Source organism: Mastigoproctus giganteus, chromosome 3 (assembly GCF_048544385.1).
Source record: "Mastigoproctus giganteus isolate SK-2022 chromosome 3, ASM4854438v1, whole genome shotgun sequence".
In the NCBI taxonomy this organism is placed as follows: domain Eukaryota; kingdom Metazoa; phylum Arthropoda; class Arachnida; order Uropygi; family Thelyphonidae; genus Mastigoproctus; species Mastigoproctus giganteus.
The window spans coordinates 60,832,700-60,856,152 of record NC_143577.1 but is presented as its reverse complement, the minus strand read 5'-3'; the positions used below and the strand labels follow the sequence as shown (position 1 = coordinate 60,856,152).

The following is a 23,453-nucleotide window of genomic DNA, read 5'->3' as shown; positions in this document are numbered from 1 at the left end:
GTTATGAAGAGACATTTATACAAGATCATATACTTTGAATCAGAGCGAACTTGCTTTCTTTAAGAGAACGTTCCTCCTGATACCAATCCCATTGGCCAACGGGCATGCAAAAGGGGAAAGAACTTAAGGTGTTATCGCTAATCAACCATAGAACTTCCTACTTTCGATGGGTTCTACTGTGATGGTCTCTCGTTCATCTCTCGATACATCTCTTGTTCCCCCAACATGGTGGTCTGCATTGTAATAGCATTCAGAAACAAATGAAGACCAATGCAAACTACGAATCTTCTGGACCAATAAGAAAAGAAATTATTATTCCACCTAAACATGGATCCATCCATGGTTGGTGTTAATATCTACTTAAGAAATCAGCAAAGTGTTCAAGAATTTTTGTCAGCAGATCAGAAATGAGTATTTCCTTTTCCAAAATCTAGCCGACCGGGCTAGCCGAGTGGGTAAAGTACCTGCCCGGCAACCCAAAGGTCGCGGGTTCGATTCTCGCCTCGGGCTTGGATCAAAGTACTGCAAAAACCTTGGGAGGTGCAATATGGCCACAGAAGCCGATGCGCCAACAACTACCAAATCAAAAAAAAAAAAAAAAAAATCCAAAATCTAGTCGATAATCCATTCGAAAACTGCAGGGCAAAGTTACGGCAAGAAATGAAAAGGAAACATCCGTCCTATGCCTCTTTTCAAATCGCATGTGGATATATGTCTCTTATGTAGAGAGTCAGCTAAACGTTAGTTCAACTCTGTCATGGTACACTGTGAAGAAATCCGAACTCTGTAAAACGGCCAGAAATGAGTGTGGTGTATGTCTTGTTTTGTTAGTTCTGGCCACTTAGCTACTAGGGAGCAGCAAGCACCGGGAAGGCTGCTCTCTAGTACCCTTCTATGCCATGAGGAGATGGGCCACAACAATACACATACTGCCACAAAGAAAATGACATAGTAAGAATCCCGTAATCATTAGAGGAAAAAAAGTACCAGTGGGTATCAGCTGATCCAGTACGACTGAGAGCCCACATCTTCCGGTGGTAACAACAAAAACAAAATAAAGTAAAAATAAAAATGAAGGGAAAAAGATACATGAATGCTGATTGACATTTAAAATAATTTAAAAAAAAAATAAAACAAATAATAATGAAAAAAAAAAAAAAAAACGTAATGTTATGTCAAGGGGTTACAATCAGAAGTCTCATTGGATATAAGAAGGAGGACATAGCCAGGTATCGATTGTTGTGTAATGAAATCTCATGCATATTTCATTTATAACTGAATAATAATTACTATTTATTAAAGCACGCAATTTATTATGGTAGCTATCCCTCCCCATCTTAAGACCAGCCTGGTTATTAAGTTAATATAAATTGATGTGAATATCAAAAGAATTTTTAAATTTTATTCCTAATGCAGCTTAAAATGGCATAATACATTTTATATAATGAAAACGTTAAGTTTTACTATAATGATTTCAAGTTTTCGTTTTAAATTAAAATAAATTTTACGCAGAAATTTATAAAGCTCCAATATTCACTCTTCTTGGAAATTGTGGCTCACCTCTAAAATCGGGTTGCCTGTAATTATCTTTTATGTACAGAATTTAGTCAAATAATACTGAAGGAACGTACGGTTTCAATGATGTTGGTTATATTTTTTTTTAGATTCACCACACATATTTGGTTTTATACCTCAGCATCTAGGTCAGAGGACGTTACATTAATTATTTTGATAATGAATGTAATAATTACCATATTTAACAAGTCTCGCGACTGGCAGAGAATAATGGGCAGCCTGGTTTGCCTCCTAGCGGTGTGTACGGGCAACGTGGGATTCCATTAGGGTTCCTGCCGCCAAAAGCCAGACCATAACAACAGAATCCAACATAATACTTCTCATATGAACACACAATACTTTTGTCTGGCTTTTACAGAGTACTGTATACTTCACAAGAGTACTTATGGCGCAGTTGTGAGAAACCACTGGTGACGCCCCTATCCCAAACACTTTGTACACTATGTCCACTGAATGCGCATGTGCTCTGGCACCTTCTCGCTGATCACTGGTTGATTTATGAACTCCATTATCGATATTAATTTCAACATTTCCCAATTTATAATACTGTCCCTGCATCTTTTGTAATCGTTTTAAAATAATGGATTGCATCGCCTCTTTCAACAATTTCTACTCTCAAGTGCCGACACTTTTGATCTTTTATAAAGAACTTCCTCCGCAAAACAAATCTCCCCAAGGATGTTATTCTTTGACGCCATATCCATGCTGAAGAAGAAAAGCAATTGCAACCGCAATTTCACGGAGATGATACCTGCCGAAACCATCTTTTTGTTTCAAAATCAACAAAATCCTCCGAGCTTTCACCAAGTATACAAAAGACTAAACTTTTCTCGCTTGTTCTATAAACATAAAATAAAACTCTTAAGTTTGAGAACTATTTCATGTAAACAGTGAATCGTTAATGCGTTTATAACAATCCCGTCCCGAAACATCCCCTCTCTCTCTCTCTCCGTAATTTCTTTTTAATGATGTTATTTTATATTAAAAATAACATCATTAAAATTGAAAATCTTCTTTGTTTTTTTATTCGATTGTAAGATACAATCGCCCCTTGTATGGCATGCAAACCAGAGGGGTACATTTACAATGTAGAGGAAAAATTTACAAAAATATTTAGTTTAGCAATAAAGGAAATGTATATTAATATAAAAATTTTGCTCAATTGTGGATTTCTTCGTAGAGTAGAATTCACAACAGTAAAATTTATTAACTTCGTACTCGAATGTCGTGATGACAGCATAGCTCAGAGAAATAAAACACTATGGGTTTCCAGCTAATAGTGTTGCAATTCAGTTGTTTGTTGGCAGGGTTTCTATTGTATTTAGTGGGGGAACATCTTGTTCAAACTTTTCAAGGAGTTTAGCTTAGAGCGAAGTGACTAATTTGCAGGCTGCACGATTGCTTCTTACTTCGTGGGTGCGAAATGATGCCTGTAAGTACTGGCGCATCATATCTTCCTGTCAATAGCTTGGCCAGTATATGAATATTTGCCCAAATGACAATCCACGGTGTCCACTCCATATTAGCATACAAATGCCTCTGGAGACAGTGAAGGGGAATTGGAAAATCTTGTTTAGCCACCTGAGTATCCAATATTCTATGTTTAGGAAGGTTTTAACGTACGTTTCAGGAGCTAATGACCACATGACCGAAACGTATAAGGCCACCGGGGCAATTCACCTAACAATGTATTCCTTCACCAGTTGAGCATTTTGAACCCCAGCTGATTCTTGTCTTGAGAGCCAGATGGCGGTTAGTGTTTTCTTCCTGATGGTAGTGAAATGCTCAGTGAAGGATAACTTGTTGTCCCAGGTAATTCCTAAATCCTTGTGTTGATCGACTTTTTGGATGGGTTGGCCATTTAAGAGAATGTTGATGTTATGTATTTTATGCTTTCTGGAGAAGGGCGTCTGGGCAGTTTTCAAAGGGTTAATTTCAAGCCCAATCCAGGCAAGGAAGTTAGCCAGATTAGTTAACTGCTGTGTGGCTTCTAGAGCAACGTTATTCTCGCTGTCATTACTGCTAGATGGGAAGAATATTTTCAGGTCGTCCGCATAGGTATGACGTTATTTCCGGTTGAGAGTAGAGGTCGAAGGCTGCGGCAAATAGTGTCGCAGAGAGCATCCCTCCCTAGGAAACTCCTCTATTTACTATAATTGATGCTAAAATCTTCATGCTCTACTATTATGATCCTCTCTGTAAGTAAATCTCGCAGTAGTGTAAGTTTCCTGTAATACAACAGTGAGGTTCCTGGAAATGGAGGAGGGATTGGATCGCTATCCTGTCATAAGCGGCTTTGGTGTTCAGGAGTAGGATATCCATCTGGCTTTTACTGTTCATGGCGGTTTGGATCCTGCAACTTGTCTCTAGGAGGTTAGTAAAAGTAGACCTGTTTTCAATGACTGAGTGAACATAGGATGGGTGATGGCCAAAACATTGATTATTTATTTGTTTGATTATGGATTTCTCAAAAAAAATTTAATAGGTTGTATCCTATGGAGATAGATCTGTAGTCTTTCCAGGTTTTATGCCTACTGGTTTTAGGTATTGGTTTTGTGTAGTACGTTTTCCAGGAATTATGAATTATGGAGAGTGGCTGTTTCAATGATTCTATTGAAAGTATGGGATAGTATGTCCACCAGGTAAGGGCTACATATCTTAATAATGAGAAGAGGAAATCTGTCTCGGCCTGTGGTGCACTTGTTTGGTAGGCCCTTGATGACCGCTGCTATTTCTCTACTAGATGGGGGTCCGATTGGTTATTGGGTTAAGAGGCTGGCTTGAGCACGGTGGTATATTACCATAATCTTTAATGGTGTGATCTGTCCATTCTTTGAAAGCCTCCCAGTCTTGTGGAAGCATTGTTTCGAGTTGTTAGGGATTCCCTTTCCTACTGCAAGTTTCTCATAGATTATTTTATAATGGTCTAGATTATTTTCTATATTAATGATAATCTAGACCATTTCTATGGTCTAGATTATCTAGACCATTTCTATGATAATCTAGACCATTTTATAATGGTCTAGATTATCATAGATTATTTTATAATGGTCTTCTTATCCTATTGAATATGGTTCTTTTCATTTTGAAAAAAAAGTATAGGATTCTGGGGTTCGTGTTTTTCACCATTCTAGATAAGCTTTTTATTTGCCATTGAAAGATGGTTTCATTTGCTTGGAGAACCAGGGCCTGGTCCATTCACAAGTTCTTATTTTTCTTGCTGCCCCTAATTGAGTGACGGTCCAAAGGTGATCTGCGATGCAGTCTGTTGCTTGAGATGGAGATAGTTTGTAGATCGCGTTCCAGTTTATTTTTGCCTAATAGTTGGGCATATTTGAAAAATAAATATAATTTAGCAAGTACAAGACCATTCACCTTTTTCAGAGTAAGATATGTCACTTTAAAGTTTTCCGTAGGCACTTGAAGACAGATTCAGAATAGCGACTTGATCATGGCTAGAGAATTAAATTCACCAGCATTTTCATTTCTCTTTTAAAGTCACCGGTTTTAGGCTTAGGCATTTTTAAACTGTCGAGAAAAATAACACTTCTTTAGAATTCCTTTTTCACTATGATTATTATTATTTTTTAGCTCTCTCTCTCTCTTTGTCGCAGTGTAAGGTGTTTTCAGTGTCTAACGGCACCAGGGATTTCCCCCATCTCCGCGTTGCTTTAATTGTGGGTGTGCCAGTTTATTGGAAAGGCCAGAGATTTAAAAGTGTATGGATTGTGATGTTTTGTACCGTTGTTCCACTGGCCATTTAGCCGCTGGACCCCTGATACAGTCCTACATTGCCCAACTGGTATCTACCAAAAATGTCATTCGTAATTCCCAAAAATGATATCCGAATTCCCTTTCTCAAAAAATAGCTGAATGCCCTAAATGATATATATAAATCTAACGAAAGGATGCCAACAAAAACTGTCTCCACCTGCATTACATGTGTGGAGACGGTTTTACATACTCTTAATATTGTTAGCAACATGGATCTCTGAATTGAGTTAATCTTATTCCTAAATTTAATTACATTAATTCTCTTAAACCAGACAGAAGCTGCATCTGATACTATAGGTAATAATATAACCCAAGGACCCTTTTACCGAGTCCCCTATCCTTTCTAGTAACCTTACAATAGAGACAGTAATTTTTTTAACCTCGCCACTTAGATATTCAAGATGTGCCACAAACAACCAAGGTGCTTGACCTTAGAGACTAAAGGTATCTGCTTATTATTATTAATAAGCACACGAGGAGGCCTACTGTAATCAAGTTTACCTTTAGTCAACATCATAACCGTCTTAGAGGAAGATATACTAAGTTTATTATCTGTAGCCCAAACTATCCACAACCATCTTAATTTTACCCTCTATGTCTCTTCATGATTTTCCTTACAAGCACAACATCAAATCATCCGGATGGCTGGGATGAAGAACCCCTTATAGAAGAAGGACAAGGTTCTTTTTCTTAGGCTACAGTCCTTTCGCGTGACTCTTGCAATCAGGGCTGAGTAGTTAATTTTTTTGTAGCTAAGCAAGATGTGGGGTAAAAGACATATTTGTTGAGGATGATCCCTAGGTATTTTATTGTGGTTCCTTCAATTTTGATCTCAGCTGGCTGTCTGATCTCAAGGGAACCTTTTAAAAAGTATTGAAGATGTTTTTGTTGGTGATATCCTTAAGTGGTTATTCCTTGCCCACTCTTGCAGGGTGCCAATGGCCCGGTTGGTAGTGGCCTCAGTTGTGCACGGCTGCCCCACTCCATCATTAGGACCAGGTCAACTGCGATGGCTTGTGCGTCTGGTCCATTTAGATCCTGGTTGAAAGTCGCAGTGTAAAGTGTGTTTAGGGTCAAACGGCACCAGGGGGTTTCCCCCCATCTCCGCTTAGTTTACATTGTGTGGTGATACAGTTCGCTGTAAAGGCCAGATATTTAAAAGTGTATGAATCTTGAAAGTATGGTGTCGTATACCGTTGTTCTTCTGGCTATTTTGCCGGCAGATCCCTGCTGAGGCCCGAGTTTTCGCACTTTTGTCCCATGGAGGCAGATCAGGTACACCAGTATTTTAAATAAGTAGTCTGGCAGGTCCTGCCACCTAGTTTCCTAGGACGTCAGTGGTTGGGACCTAAAAAAAAATTAAAAAATTGGCTGATTCAAAGATAGTATTAGTAAAACCGAATAAAACAACGATAAAAAAACTAATAATTAATAAAAGAAAAGGAAATTAAACCTATCATCCTATGCGTTTCCCTCACCCGAAGGTACTATCCAGATGACCTTTGAATTTCCCCAAACTGTCAGCTTCTACCAAACCATGTAGGCAACTTATTCCAGTAATTTATAACTCGCTGGCTAAAATAAAACTTCCTGCAAGCCAATCTAAACATCTCCCCCCGTAACTTGAATTTATGTCCCTTAGTTCTAGCATCATTTATAAGCTTGAAAATTTCGTCCTCATTCATTTTGCTGGATGCCTCTAAGAGCATTAAACACCCCAATCAAATCCCCTCTAAGGTGTCTAGTTTCCAAACTCTGCAACCCACATATTCGAAGTCTTTCTTCATAAGCACGCCCTTTTGCCGTTCTCACCAGGCGAGTTACCCGTCTTTGCACCCTTTCAAGAAGTTCGATGTCTTTCTTTAGGTGCGGTCTCCATACTTGAACACAGTATTCCAAGTGTGATCTAACAAAAGCCTTGATCATCGATACGACACCATGGGTTTTCCTCGCAACCTGTTTAAAATGCGCAGGGAATTTCATGTCTGACCGTATCGTAACACCCAAGTTCCTTTCCACCAGTACTGGATTTAGTTGAACTCCACCAAGTGAATAAGTTATTTTGGGATTACCGTTTCCCAGGTGTAATACCTTACACTTTGTTGGATTAAAGCAAAGCTGCCATTTTACTGACCATTCCTGAAGTCTATCTAGGTCTCTCTCTGAAGAAGCTCAGCTTGACAGTGATCATTAACTACTCTACCAATTTTAACATCATCTGCAAATTTAGCATCACGCCCTCTATCCCTTCATCAATGTCGCTTATGAAAATTAAAAACAACAGTGGTCCTGATCCTTGGGGAACCCCACTTCTTACATCAACCCAATTTGAGGCATAGCCGTTTATCACAACCCTCTGCATCCTGACCTGAAGCCATCCTGCTATCCATCTAAGGATTTTCCCAGTGATACCAACCTGTTCCAGCTTATAAAGCAACCGCACATGTGGGACTGAGCCAAAAGTTTTGCTGAAATCTAAATAAACAATGTCGAAATTATTTCCTAAATCCAGCTCATGAGTGACCCCTTCAAAATGGCGAACCAGATTTGTCAAACATGATTTTCCCTTTACAAAACCATGCTGAGTATCTTTGAGAATTTCAGTTCTATCCAAGTGATCCTGAATTCCACCCTTGATCATTGCCTCCATGATTTTCCTTACCACTGAAGTCAGACTGACAGGTCGATAATTTACCACTTCACTCTTAGAACCACCCTTATGTATGGGAGATTGATGGGGACAGCACTTGAAAGCTGAGAGGCCAAAACGTTTTTTGATACGATTAAATTTTGGTGTCTGAAACGTACGCTAAGTTGCAGATAGAGGGGGGGGGATAAGAGTGAAGACTTGGGGGAAAAGAAAGGAAGAAACTAGGGTCAATAGGGAAGATAATTCCAGGTGGATATCAGTGGGGCATGCCCATGCCACACCAGAGGGAAGAGAGGGGTGGCGATATATAGTGTATAGTGTGTTCGTGTCTGACGGCACCAGGGGTTTCCCCCATCTCCGCGTTGCTTTCATTGTAGGTGTACCAGTTCACTGGGAAGGCCAGAGATTTAAAAGTGTATGGATTTTGTAAGTGTAGTGTTGTGTTTCGTTGTTCTTCTAGCCATTTAGCCGCTAGACCCCTGCTGGGGTCCAACGTTGTCCACACTATGCCTCGTGGAGGCAGACCAGGTACCCAGTAATTTTACGTTTTCACTCTGGCAGGTCCTGCCACCTAATTTCCTGAGATTTCAGTGGCAAGGACCTAAAAAAAAAATAAAAATAAAAATAAAAAAAAAATATAAATAAATAAAAAAAAAAATAAATAAATAAAAAAAATAAAAATAAATAAATAAAATAAAATAAAAAATAAATAAATAAATAAAATAATTTAATAGTATTGGGAAGTAGTCACTGAAAGGGGTTTTCGTATGCATTTGGAATTTTGACAATTTTTTTTTTTTTTTTTTTTAATTTTGACATCCGCTAGTGTTTAGGCAGAGTAGGGGGGAGACTGAAGACAGGTGGGGGAAAGCCAGAAATATGGAGCCAATAGGGAAATTGACCCAGGTCAAAGATTTAAATTTAGACTATGTGGGGTTACGCTGTGAAAGTGAACAGAGTAGGGAAGAGACTGAAGGCTAGGGGGGAGGAAATAGGAAGTAAGGGGTCGATAGAGGTGACCCCTGTGGTCAGTAGGGCAGGCCCATGTCCCACTAGGAGGAAAAGGAGGGCGAGGAGGGGAAGAGACAGTGAAACCATCTCCTTCCCTCCCCAGGGAAGGGGAAAGAAAGTACCGTGCAAGAGAGCACAGGTATAGCCTGTTGCGCTGGCAGCAGAGCTGCAATGAGGTCAAGTCCATGGTAGGTCTTCTATTTGAGTTCTACTTCTTCTAAAAAGATGTCAACTTCTAGGATTGTAGGTCATTCCTGGGACAAGTCCTGTCTTTGCAGTTCAGGTTGTTGAGGTTGTTTTTGCAGTCTATCATCAAGTTTTTCGGTTTTAATCTTCTTTCATTTAAAGAGGAGAAATGCTGGTTGGTGATTAGTTTTGTCTTTGCGTTGTCATGGTTGAGTGGCATTTCTTCTTTTTCTCAGTGAATGGCAATTTGTACCCTTCTTCTCGCGAAGTGGTCCTGGGCGAATCGTGACAATGCTTTATAATCCTCTTCGGTTTCAAGGAGGAGAAATTCTTGTCCTCTTGGAAGATATCTCACTTTTGCAATTAGAATACATCTTAGGTCTTCATATATGGGACAGTCAAAAATAAGATGGTTCCAGTCTTCTATTTCTCCACAAGTGCAATTTGGGTTGTCTGTGAGTCTGAAGCCAGCGAGCTTTGCATTGAAGGGGCCATGCCCTGTTATTAAATAGAGGGGTGGCGAGGGGGAGGAGAAGGGAAGACCCTCTTGTCCTTCCTCGCCAGGGAAGGGAGGAAGAGTGAGCCTGGCAAGAGAGCTGGCTCAGATCGCCAATAAGGCTCTGTAGCAGTATGTCTGCTGTTTGTCAAGTCATAGGTGGTGATGTCCCGGCAGGTTCAGTCACTAAAACATGTCTTTCAGTGTTATACTACAGGTGGAATGATGCATCTCTATGTTCGGTGCTGGTGATCACTTTTGGTCTCATGATGTCAGGTCAGCTTTTAGGCAACTTCTAGAGAGCCGCTGAGTCCTGGGTGGTTCTCATTTCCAGGTGTCCATGTGGTAGTATCTTTGTCAGCTATCTGGTCTGTGAAATTCAAGTTCAGGAGAGTTTTCTCTTTGGGTTTGTCTCCTCGGGGTTCTAGCTTTCCTGGGGGTGTGGTCAGTTCCGCTCGTTGAGCCTTAAATCCATGTGAGCAATATGCTCCCTAGGTCTGATGAGGAAACGGTGGTTACGTTGCTTGTTGTTGCCGTGGTTGCGGCATAGGGGAAGTCCTTCTGCTGAAGAGGTCTCGCGCAAAATTGGCTAAGGCCCTGTAGCTACGTTCCTCTTCCAATACACGGTCCTGCTGATTTAGTAGTGTGTACTGGGTTTTTTTAATTAGACGGCAGCGTACGTCGTCATATAGATCACAGTGGTGCATCAGGTGCTCCCACGTTTCTGTTTGTCCACAGGGACAAATGGGATGTATCGCTTAGTCCAAAGTCTCCTAGTTTCTGTCTGATGGTACCATGCCCACTGAGCAAATAAGTGGTTAATAGGCCTGATGACAGCCAGTGCGGATAAATTGGATATACAGTGTGTACGTTTGGCACGAATCTTCGGGTGATTGCGCCCTTTGGTGAATTTTCCCAGCGCGTTTTCCAGGTTTGTTGAAAGTTCAGGGTAATTCTATTTATTGACTGTTTTGATGTCATTTGTGAGGTCAATCGTAAAGTTCTGACAAGTAGCAGTTTGTCCTTTGGAGAGATGGTAAAGGAGTCCGCATCGAAGGACTTCCCAATCCAGAGGGAGGGCGCCGTGTAAGTAAGTGTAAGTGTGTTTAGGATGAAGCGGCATCAGGAGTTTTCCTCATCTCTGCGTAGTTTACATTGTGGTGAGTTACATTACGCTGTAAATGACAGAGATTTTTTGCGGATCTTCGATCGTTTAGTGTTCGTTGTTCGTTTAGTCGCTGGACCCCTGTTGGGCCCAACGTTGCCCAACTTACGCCCCGTGGAGGAGACCAGGAACCCAGTATCTTATATGTAGAGCTGCTGGTTTTGGATTTGCTGAAGGAGGTCTTTGGAGAGCCACGTGTTCATTAAAACACTACGACCAATACCGAATAGGATTGGGTACTGCTAATTATCCGCTTAATATAGTCCAAAATTCTATTATTAAGGAGCTTGGCGAAAATCATGTAGTCTGTATTTAGCAGGGAGATAGGTCGCCAGCTACCAATTCTTGCTGGGTCTCTGCCTTCCTTCAGAATAAAGACTGTAGTGGCCTCTACGAATTTACTGTTGACTTTTGCACCATTAAGGAGGGAATTGAATACCCCAAGCAGTATCGGTCTGAGAAAGAGCCAATACCGCCTGTAGAATTCCATTTTGATCCCATCCGGCCCGGGGGATTTCCTAAGTTTGCACTGTTTCATTGTTCTGTCGAGTTTTGCGTTTCTTATTTGTGCAACCCGGTTTTGTATATGTGTGTTGCCAATCCCACGTGTATTCGTGTCCTTCGTCTTCAGGTTGTGCAAATTCCCTCCTGTAATGTGTTGTAAATGCCTCTCTTATATATTGTATGTCTGTGTTCCCTCTCCAGTATTCCCGTTATGTTCTTTCCTGCCTGCATTTCAAGCTTGTGCCTTTCGAAGAAGGCAGCACTGGCATTGTCTGCCTCTCTGAAACGCACATTTAATTTAGTTCTATATTTTTCTGCCCGTTTTTTATACATATTGTACAATTGAGCTTTGATTTGGTCTATTTCTTCACTATTGCTTTCTCCTTTTTCTTTTTTCAGTGTGGGGCTTGTGTAGTTTTCACAAGGGTCAAACGCTAGTCGCAAGATAGCTAGAGTGGGAAGGGAGGCTGAAGACTGGGGGTGAAAGAGAGAAATATGGGGTCAATAGTGAAGATAACCCCAAAAGTCGGTCGGTGGTCTTTGTATACGTGTTCTGTGGCGTCTTGGTGGTTGGAATGTCTTGTCCCCTGGGGAGTTTGTTTTTGATCACTCTGTAGACCATTCCCCATGGAGAAGACTTTCCAACTGTGGAGACTAGGTGCTCCCAGGAGCGCTTCTTCCTTTGTTTAATCAGAGCTGTGTATTCATTTCTTGCCGTTCGGTACTGCTGCTTGAGATACTCTACTTCCGTCCGGGTCCAGTCCAACTGTGCTGGGAGAGTGGGCGGCCATGATAAGTGAATCCTTAAATTGCTGCCAGTTTGCCTTGTCAATTGCAAATCTATGTAGAGTTTTCCTTATAATTGGTTGTCGGCTTACTGATCGGTGCGGTTTTAAAGTTATTACACAGTGGTCTGAAGTAGTCCAGCTTTCTCTAACTGTCCAGGATAAAAGGTGTCGTACAACGGATCTTGTGGCCAGGGTGATATCAATTTTGGCTTCCCACATTGTATTAGAGAAGGTCGGTAGGTTATTTGGTTGGTTGAGAATTGAGAAATAACTGTTTGAGAGATATTCTTCCAGTCTTTGTCCGTTGTTTGTGCCTGGTCTATCTTGAGTTTCACTGAACCACGCTGGCGACCTGCAGTTTACTACGGGGGCGACGATGATTTTCGCATTTGGGAATTCCAGAGAGATGTTTTGTAAGTATCTAATAATCAAGAGAATATCCTCCCCCCCCCGCCGAGAGTAAAGAGAAACTGCGTAAAATTCCCCCAAAAGAGGTGATGATATGAGCACAGGCTGCCCAGGGAAGGCAGTAATGTGGTATTTTGGTGACAGTGAGATCACGATTTCTGACTAGAATAGCCGCTCGTGGGTCTCCCCGTCCACTTGAACAATCATATAAGTCAACGGATACCCTCTGACATATAGTGTCCATATACATACATATGTACATACACATATTCTTCGTTAGATTGCGTGAGATTTGCGCCACGGTTTGACAATCCGAAAATTGGGCGTAACATATTTTAGAAGTTTGTTTATTTTGTTTTGTTGTTTATTGGCGAATTGACAACGGAGATTATAGTGCGCCATATTTTAGAAGTATTTACGTTTCAAACTGGGGAGCTTTCGATTGTATACAGGTAGAGTGGGAACAGGGAGACTGAAGGCTGAGGGAGAAAGATAGACGCTTGGGATCGATAGGGAAGGCGACCCCAGGTTTCAGTCGGACATGCCCATGCCCCACCAGAGAGAAAGAGGGCGATTAGGTGGACGAGCCAGCAATATGGCTCCTCCCCCCCCCCCACCAGGAGTCTGAAAGAAAAGGTACAGCGCTAGGTGCGCTGTGCAGGTCACAATGTGGCGCCTTTGCAGCATCGCTGCATTTTTCAAGTCCGGTGCAGTTTCCTTTGCTTTTCTGCTGCGTCATTGTTGGAGTACATCTCCGTCCAGTGGGCCTGTCTAGTCTTGTTTACCGTTACTAGTCAAGTTACCAGTTGTTCTTGTGAGGTTTTGACTTTGCTTTGCAGCATCGCTATATTTGTCAAGTATGGTGGGGTTCGTTTTAATCTTCTTAGTGGCGTCATTTTTGTAGTATAGCTCCATTCAGTCTTTTCCATGCTCAAGTTACCAGTTTGGTGTTATATTCTTGTGAGGATTTATCTCAACTTTGCCTTTGCAGCATCGTTACATTTTTCAAGTCCGCTGGGGTTCCATTTAATCCTGATTCTTGGCAGCGTTAGTGATGAGATTGAGCTCCATCCAGTGGGTCTGTCTAGTCTTTGGCGTGGTCTACGTACCAGTTCGGTGTGTTATTATTGTGAGGTTTTATGTCGACTTTGCCTTTGCAGAATCGCTGCATTTGTAAAGTCCGGTGGAGTTCCGTTTAGTCTTGCTTCTTGGTGGCATCGTTCCCAGAGTATAGCTCCGTCCCGTCAAGTCCGGTGCAGTTTTTCCATATTCAGGTTATCAGATCGGTGTATTATTCTTATGAGGATTTATCTGCACTTCATTGTCATGTTATGCTTGGTTGCCTTATCTGTGTTTTATAAGTTTATTTGCCTTGTTATCCTTGGTTGCCATGGGTATTTATCATTTTAGGTTGTAGCTTCTTCAGCTTGGTTCGTCTTGATAGATGGCTTTTAAAGTCTTCCTTCTGGAGAAGAGTTCTTGAGCATAGCAGCTGAGGGCTGTGATGGTGTTCCTCACTGTTCGGTATGTATTGTAGCTCAGTGATTATTAGGCTTTTGAGATCCTCATACAGTTCACACTGGTGCATAATATGCTGCCATGTTTCTGGTTCCCCGCATGGGCAGCCGGAATCCTCTGTGATGCCCAGTGCATGCAGCTTTTCTTTGAACGGCCCATGGCTCGTGAGGAGGAAGGTTGTGTTCAATGTCGGGTATAGCCAAGCCGGGACCTTTGGGTATAGTTTGGTGACATGCGGGATGAATTTGCGTGTTATCTCCCCATTGCTGGTTTCGTTCCACCTGTTCCGTGTCAAGTGGTCTATTATTCGTTCTTTTTTTTCTCTTCCTGTTGTTAGTGATGTCGATGGTTAAGCCATTTATCGTGGTTAGCTTCTCTTTGGTTAGGTGATACATTAGTCCGCAGCGTGTCACCTCTGAATCCAGAGATAGTACCCCCGCCAGGACCTGCAGTGCACTTGTGCTAACATTACTACACGCCCTAGTTATTGTGAGCAGGATTTTCTTTGAATTATCTCCAGTATTCCTGTTTACTGCAGTACTCGCTTTTACATACCAAATGGATGACCCGTAAGTGAAAGTTGGGATAAAAGATTGTTTTGTAATAGAGGGATAGGGTCCTCCTGTTTAGTCCCCAATCACTGCGTGTGACTCTGGCCACGAACTCCACAATTCTTCGAAGTTTTTCTTTTAGATACAGAAGTCGTGGTTTGTTGGATAGATTGCGATCAAAGACGATTCCTGGGTATTTGATGTGGTTTGACAGTTTTATTATTTTCCCTGCAATCTTGATTATGGAGGTCTTTTTAGATTTAAGTTGCCCTTGAGTAACACCGAGTCTCTCTTCTCTGGCGAGATCCTGAGGGTTTGGAGCATGGCCCAGTCCTGCAGAGTTCGAGGGCTTGGTTTGCCTGTGCCTTCAGTCTGGATCTTGTGTTCGCTGCAATCATCAGGACCAAGCCATCCGCAAAAGCTTGGCGCAAAAATCAACCAAGTCATCTGCAAAAGCTCTAATGTGAGTAACTCGTCGAAGACCATATTTCACAGCAGCGGTCCCAGGACAGAACCTTGAGGGCAGACCCTTCGGACCGGTTTAGGTAAGCTTTGGTTGTTGTTGTTGTTTGGTTTTTAGGAGCATTAGAAACTAAGGCCATATTACTCCGGGGATATGCGGTGGTCATTTCCTGACCTTTGCGCATCCTCCGTATTTTAGTGGTCATGGGCTCGAACCCCGGTCTAAACATGAAGCATGTGCTACGCACTGCTGCTCCTGCCCACGTGGCTACGGAGGCACCGTTAAGCTTTGGAAGGATGCCACTACTTTTACCGTTCTGTCACTGAGGTAGGCTTTGATGCTGTTGTATAGGTTCATTGGTGCTCTCGATGCCCTGGGCGCCTGGCCAGGACGCTCGGCCACCATAGGGTGTTGAACGGCCCGGAAAAATCCACGGTAATCACGAGATAGTACTTCTTGGTGCATTGAGCAGCTTTTGCGACCAGGCCCTGAATGGCATCGACTGTCGATGATCCTCTTGTGAATCCGTACTGCCTGCGCATATTTAGATTTGCTGTGTGCTAATGCTGTATAATCCTCTTGTGGAGTAGTCTCTCGTAAAGCTTGCTGAGGATTGAGAGTAGTACTGTTGGTCTATAAGAATTTGGTAGTTACCGGGTTTTAATTGGGTTCTTGGGTTTTAGTTTTAGATTAGCTGTTTTCCATCTGGATGGGAACCGGCCTGTCCTTAGGAAGCAGTCGTATAATCGGAGCATCAGTTCCGGGATGTTTTCTATTGCTTTTTCGGTCATCTCTGGTTCTATTATATCCGGGCCTGGACATTTTTTGTTTCTTATTCTTGCTGTTCTTCCATTTTGTAAAAGGGGAATCTGTTTCGTGTGAAGTATAATCCTTGTTTGGCTAGCAAATTGTCTGTTGGTCCTCCGTTAATATTTCAGGCAGGTCTTATATTATGGCATTTAATATGTTTGTCACTGCTTCCTCCCATGTTGTGGTTTTGTCTCCTGTGGCGTTCATGTTGCAGTTATCACTTCTCCCCTGGGTAGTTTGGTTGTGGTAATTTTGTATACCACTCACCAGGGGTCTTTCTTTCCTGTTGTTTGGACGAGCCTTTATTTATGTCTTATTATTTTTTTTATGGTTTCGGTGTATAGATTCCTGAGTTGTCTATATTGTTGTCTTAGTTCCATTACTTCGTTTCGGAGTCTCTGGAGCTCCGGGGTCCAGCGGGGCGTTTCCCCTGATGTTGGGGTTCTCCTCTTCATGGCTGCTTCAGCAGCACTGGTGATAATATGAGTTATTTCTTGCTGTAGCTGGTCAGGATTTTCGCACCTGTTGCCACTTCCTTGTTCTGCCAGTTTCCTCTAAGTATTGATGTTTGATGAGTAGATGATCTCGGAATATATCCCACTTTGACTTGCCTGTTGCAAACCTGTGCTGCATGTATCTGCTTACTGGTGCTCTTGTTAAGTTACTATCAATGCAGTAGATGACTGTTCGATGATCGGACGTGATCCACGCATTTTGCACAGTCCAATTGGTGATATGGCTGTCGATGTTCCTGGAAGCCGTGTGCGGTATCATTGCTATAACTAATGGGTCATGCATAAATTTAATGAATGCGTGACAATCATGAACATTAGATGTTTTCTACAGTTCCCGACCTTTTATCATTCCGGTGTTGTCTGAAATATTAAAATCCGATAAGAGAAAGCCGTTCCACAACTTAGCTTAATGAAATTACCTCTTCTGTGTCCCATGCAGATACCCGGACAATGCATGCAACTTAAAGTTATAGAAGATAATATATGAGAGAAAAAAAAAAAAAACAAAACAACCAGACACGATGGCATTTCTTCGGAAGACTGAAGTGAGAAATAATCAAATTATGCTGAGATTATGGGATAAGAGGCTAATCTATTTAGCAGGAAACTTTAAAGCTGCAACTACGGACTTTCTGTTTTTGTCCGGCGAACGAATGAAAAAAACAGACGCTCTTCAAAATATAAATTTAAGTAGATAACATCTTTCGAAAATCAAATTATTCGCCACTGCGTCAAGTTTTAAACTCTCCAACACGCTCATTTCATAGAGTGGAAGAAAATGATTTGCTCCATCGATGTAATATCGCACACATTACCAGTAGTCTGTAACGGGGAAATTTATGCGAACACGCAAAGTTCAAGACTACTTGGCTGAATATTTACTTGGAAATTAATCAAGAAATTTAAAACAGTTTTAGTAATGCTAATTGCGACATGTGTATTTTAATCAACATAATAAACAATCATTTTATTTGACTTTTATGGTTATGAAATAAGAGATCCTTAGCTTGAAAAAGTTCAGTATTTTTCCTGTTGGTTTGCTGGATGAAAAGCACGACTTTCTGGGAGAAAGGTATGTAACCTTCACTTGAGATCGAATAACTCAGCCAAGTTGGGTAAAAAGGCCATAGAATTTCTTCATTTGGTGAGATTTAAACTCGGTCCTTTTCCGAACTGCTTAAAAAATTATTTGGAAGTTATTTAGGGATACAGAATCCGTTGACCAGTGAACTCAACGATTTATACTTAGATCTTTCACCTAAACCCTTCTTTTAAATCGTTTGTAATAAATTATCCAAGATTCATAAACTCTTTCTTAAAGTTTTCTTTGTATTCATGAGTTCGGTGTATTGATCCTTCTGAGAAAAGTGAAGAAAGTATAATCCTCAAGGAGTATTGGAATTTGATAGTTTGTTGCCAAGAAAACGATTTAAAGTAAAGCGTGCATCAAATGTTACACCCTCATCCTTTGATCGAATACCATGCTAGTGTGATTCTGGTTTAAGAATGCATTTAATGAGCCCCTTACAAAGATGCTAACCTTATGAATCGATAATAAATCATCCTGTTCTAGGCGAATGAGGAGTTTCCCATTATAGATGTAAAGATATTTGCAGTTTTCTTTTCTGCGGAATATAAAAGTAATATTTATTTTCTTGATAAAGTTCCACATTCTCAAAATCCGCCTCTCTTTCTCTCTCTCCATAACCATAACTGCAATTGCTTCAGAATGACCTGCAACAGCTATTAACTCTTATAATTATAGTCACTGATTTGCATATAAATACATCTTGTCTTCATATTGATACCTGTTGTAGTGCACATAACATAATGGATGTTTTCTTCCTACTTTATATTACCCCGTGAATTCTCATAAGAGAGGCTTTTCTTGTCATTGGTGACAAATAGCATCCCTGGACTTTATGCATTTGTGGATTAAGTAACTTGAAAATAAACGATCTTTAATAACTCAGAAGACATGGACCCCCTTAAGAAAGCAAATGGGATTATAATCTTTCTTGGTCATTTATTTTCGGGTGTAAAATAAGAGCTAAGAGGGATCAAGGTGTTTCTGACAATGGATTTACAAGATATTACGTAATAGAGTGGGATTATTTTAATGTCTGTCGTAGAGCGTGTATTTCGTCTTAAATCATGTGGTAAATAAGCGCTATTGTCAGAAGTCGAATTCATATGGTGTAAAGGTTTTTCAGGACCATAATAAAATAAAAATATTTTTATTTTATTATTAAAATTTATTACTATTTTATTTTATTATAAAAAAATTAAATGCCGTATATAGCTTGTATTTATGTAAGTAATCTAATATTATTTATTATTTTCATTGTATTTTATTATTTATATAATATATTTATACTTATGGTAAGATTGTTAATATATGCAGAACGCATATTAACAATAATTTCCGAATGCCTGGAGATAATTTAGAAAATTAAAAAATATATATATCATTGTTCTTCATAATACAAATTCATTTAAAAAAGGTGGGCCCACGAAAACAGCTGATATCGCAAGAGATGAACAGAATTGATACACCCATGTTATATTTAATTTTTTTGAGACCGAAAAAAAAATTTTTTTTCTCTGGTTCGAGAAAAAATCTAATATATGCCTTATGGTTTCCATACTGTGTGGAAAAGGTTCGAATCCCTTCCAGAGAGAGAATATTTTAAATCCTGAATTCTTACCTAATTAAGTATATCATGGGATTTATAGGAATACCTCCTCGCAATGTAAAATGAAGAAAATGGATTTTGGCACCTTTTTAAGGTACAGCAGTAGTCGCCAATTCCATGAGCAGCATGCAATGCTATTGCCTTTTCAGATAAAATATGCTACAGCATGAAATGTCATAGTTATTAGTTAACTATGACTTTTCTCTTTTGGTCTAATTTCCTGAAAGGAATGTTTAAATGCCGATCTCGGAAAATTAATCAAACTAGAAAACTTGATTTTATATTGTTGTTTAAAATATAAAATTCTCTTTAAAGGAATCTACAACATAGACCACTGCTTAAAGAAGCGAAAAAACCAGTACCGTATTTTCGATGATCGATGGACAAATGATTTTTCATTTACTCCAACATAAAAGTAATTTACTTTGTTACGAAAAAAAGTAAATTGCTTTTCACTGTTATCGCCATCAAAAATGGAATGATTCTGATTATGATGTTTTTCTCAATGTTATAAACTTCATATATATTTAAAAATTTCAACGATTTTTATAAGAAATGCAGTGATTTAGATTCAAATTTATAAAATAAACTAATCTATTTCTCATGTTTAAAGTTTCTTAATTTGGTAATTAGAATAGTAACAAAGTATACACCCCTTTCATGGAACGCGAATTCTTTAACATCTTGATTCTACTAAAGCGAAACATCCTTTGTAGTGAGTCGCTCTAATATGTTTATAGTGAGTTTTGTTCATCCCGAATGAAGTCTATATATGATAAAGTCTATATAATTTTATTTTATTCATTACTTGTTTCCTTAAACAGGAATAACAGTCGTGTTTAGAAATCATGAAACCGTTTTTACTACTCCAAACCGCATTTACAAGGCAAGGAGAGTCTGGTTATTATATAGCAGCTTAAAATAAACACATTAATATACGTGTAACATTGTGTATTAGAAAAACAAATTATACTTACAAAAATTCCGACTGTAGATTAGGACAGTTTCTTTACCCTCGTCAGAGAATTTTTGAAAATTAATTTTAAAAAAAATAATAATTTAAAAAAGTATTAATTTTATAGGTAATAAATATTTTTATATCAAAACAGTTTTGATTTACTCATCATTGTAGACGGACAGTAAATATTTCGACAAAAATAAAAATAACGTAAATTCAGTTAAAATTACAGATAATATATTGAAACAAAACAAATAAAATGACGATTTTTTTCCATTTATCCTTTTTTTTTTTTTTTATTGGCTAGCACATTCTAATGATTTGCCACAAGCAGAGTGAATCTTTGTAAATGTAAATATTGCGATTAATTATTATCATTTCATCTCAATATGTTTTTCTAATATTAGATTTATATTTTCGTAACTTTTGAAAAAAATTAAAAACTCTTCCAAATATGGAAGCTTCAACATTATAGTAAAGCACTGTCGATTAAACAGACTGTTTCTGGACTAATCTACTATTATTACAATTACCTAAGTTACCGAGAGATGCATTTCAGTGACCTTTAGATGTTTATTTATTGTTTCTACCCTTTTAAATTTTCGCTACGAATATTTCATTTGAATCGCCCTTTGTTAAAAGATAAAATCAAGTTCCGCTTGAAAAGAATGAAGAGCAAGTATTGCTTTAATTTCTTATTAATTCATTCTCAAATGAGTGAAATGTATTTCGTTCTTGGACTCCCTGCGCATGAATATTAAATGTTTCCTGTTGGTCTGCAGCGAACAGAAGAGTCAGGTCGAATGCAAATATGGCAGTTTAAATGTCAAAGAGGCTCCTTTTTGTCAGACTGTAATAAATGAAATCTGTTTCAAAGTGTGAATAATATCTTCACTTCCAGGATATATCAATATCATAAATTCTTATTTATGCAATTCGGAGCTTCTCTATAACGATCGAGAAGACAAAATATTCAGCATTCGTGTCGAAAAAAGACATTTATTTTTTATGAGAAAAATCTAACTGCATAAAATTTTAAGCCAGGCTTTGCCTTTCAGAATAGAAGTTTTTCGATTGCCGGTTTGTGACTTTCATTTTAAGTTTGAAGAACTTTTTTCTTCATTGAACAATATTTTGTGTTTCTTTTTACCCCATTCGGATCAGCATCAGGGGGCGCTTTTTTATAGAGAAAAATGATAATTTTTTCCTTTTTTTTTTAAATATAAACAAAGAGAGACAACAGGGTCTCATTAAAAAGTAGAATACATTGAAGCACAATAAGAACACTGCTTTAAATTCAACACATTCTCAGATATGGGCAAGTTCCTGCACTTCAACTTCTTGATCATAGTACTAAATTATAGTACTTGATCATAGTACTAAATTATATAATGTGTTAGACTTCATCACGGAAAAGGTAGACCTCTAACATGAATTAACATTAATGCATATCTTTAAACGCAACAGCAACTACTACTATGAGACCATAGCATAATTATATGTATTCTTTTATCAATTTGCCTGTTTCACCCAAGTTTCCAGCAGAAAAAACAGCAATCCTCGCCTGAGCCGACTGACTCAGCCACTTATTTGAAAAAAAGTCCATAAAAGTTCATCGTATCCTTGATGGGATTCGCACTTAAGACCTTTTGCACTTGTTGTGAGGGTGGAGTGATTACATCCATTGTGACATATTGTCCGCTACTTGCTTCATTATACCAACCTATGCATGCCAAGTAACTATAAGAAGCACGTAGTGTGAAGATATATATATATATATATTTTTTTTTTTTTTTTTTTTAATTTTTCTTTTCCTTTCCACCCATGCTTATTTATTTATTCAATTTTTTTCTTTGATCCTGAGCACTGTAGTGTTCAAGCTCATGTTTCCCACACTGGAAAGGAATATTTCACAATATCGTGAAATACAAATATAAATTTTTGTTTGGTGGATAATGGCTACGTTCATAATTATTGAATTATTGTTATATCAGAAAATTCCTGTGCTTGTTTAGTGCAATTAATTGTTAATATTATTGTTATATAATATATTTTATTATTCCCTTTTCCTTAAAATAACTTTCGTGCAATCTGGTATTAATTTCACGATCTATCTATGAAATGAAACCAATCAAAACCACATCCTACACATGGTTATGGACTGTGCTTTATGATATTGATATATATGTGATTTTAGAAATGGTGCCTCATGGATTTCACGATTCTCTATGAATGATAATTTCAGAAATGAAACCTCTTTAAATATATTTTTATGTACAAGCAATAAATTAAAGGATATAATAATGGAAATTTTGACATGCTTTGTATTTCGAGAATTGTTCTTTCGTTACAGTCGAATGTCCGTGGACATTTGTTTTAATTCACCGCTTTCATTGCTTTCAGGAAGCAGATATTGCCATTGCTCCGTTAACTATAACCTCAGCCCGGGAGAGAGTAATCGATTTTACGAAGCCGTTCATGTCTCTCGGCATCAGCATAATGATTAAAAAACCGATGAAGAAGAAGCCAGGAGTGTTTTCTTTCATGAACCCGCTGTCGGAGGAGATCTGGATGTGCATAATTTTTGCCTATGTTGGAGTCTCCGTGGTGTTATTTCTAGTTAGTCGATTTTCGCCGCAGGAATGGAAGTATGAAGAAAACTTTATGGGTCCCTCGGCATCGAACGACTTTTCTTTGTATAATAGTCTTTGGTTTTCTCTAGGTGCCTTCATGCAGCAAGGATGTGACATTTGTCCGAGGTAAAAAGAACAAAATAAAAATAAAAAAATTATCGCGAAAATCATTTCTGAAAACAGTGTCTTTGCTATTTAATATGAACACTATGTTACCGAGTAGATGTTTTTAAAGCGTTTATTAAATTTTACAGACATTCTTTTTCTACTATAATCGTTGTTATATTTGATATTTTTATTTCATAATGAGGACTGTTTGCTTTTAATACGTTTACTTTTTTTTTAGTCAGCAACGAAGACGAAGTCTTACACGAGAAACAATTTTAATAAAATGGGGGAAAACAAAATATTTTGATTTTTTCCCCTTGGTAATGTTTTAAGACTAAATGTAAAAATGTTTGTAGCTTTTATCCCATATCACAACAGAAGGTGCTAAAAGAGGGAAAATGAGTGGATATGAAAGATCATTCATTCGCTTTACTAAATAAATACGCAGAAAAAATGTGTTTATATTTAAATAATTCGATCATATGGCTTTCAGGCACAATAATTAAAAAAAATTTCGCCTTCAAAGTACTCGATTGAAAAACAGTCTGAGGAATTAATCCAAAGTTATGGTTGAGTGATTTATTCGATGGTTGACAACTAGATTTTTGTACACAGTATGGAAATACAAGAAGCATTCAAAAGTT

The 23,453-nt window shown here is 38.8% G+C and overlaps 1 protein-coding gene across 2 annotated transcripts in view; it reads left to right on the top strand.

Annotated features, from left to right (window-relative positions):
• The window catches only part of LOC150088046 (glutamate receptor 1-like), a 630,662-nt gene that overhangs the window by 514,803 nt on the left and 92,406 nt on the right, over positions 1-23,453 (top strand). For both annotated transcript variants that reach the window (XM_090369308.1, XM_090369309.1), the window contains exon 10: positions 22,472-22,827. In XM_090369308.1, coding sequence (XP_090225434.1) covers positions 22,472-22,827 — 356 coding nt within the window. The remainder of the gene's footprint in view (positions 1-22,471; positions 22,828-23,453) is intronic.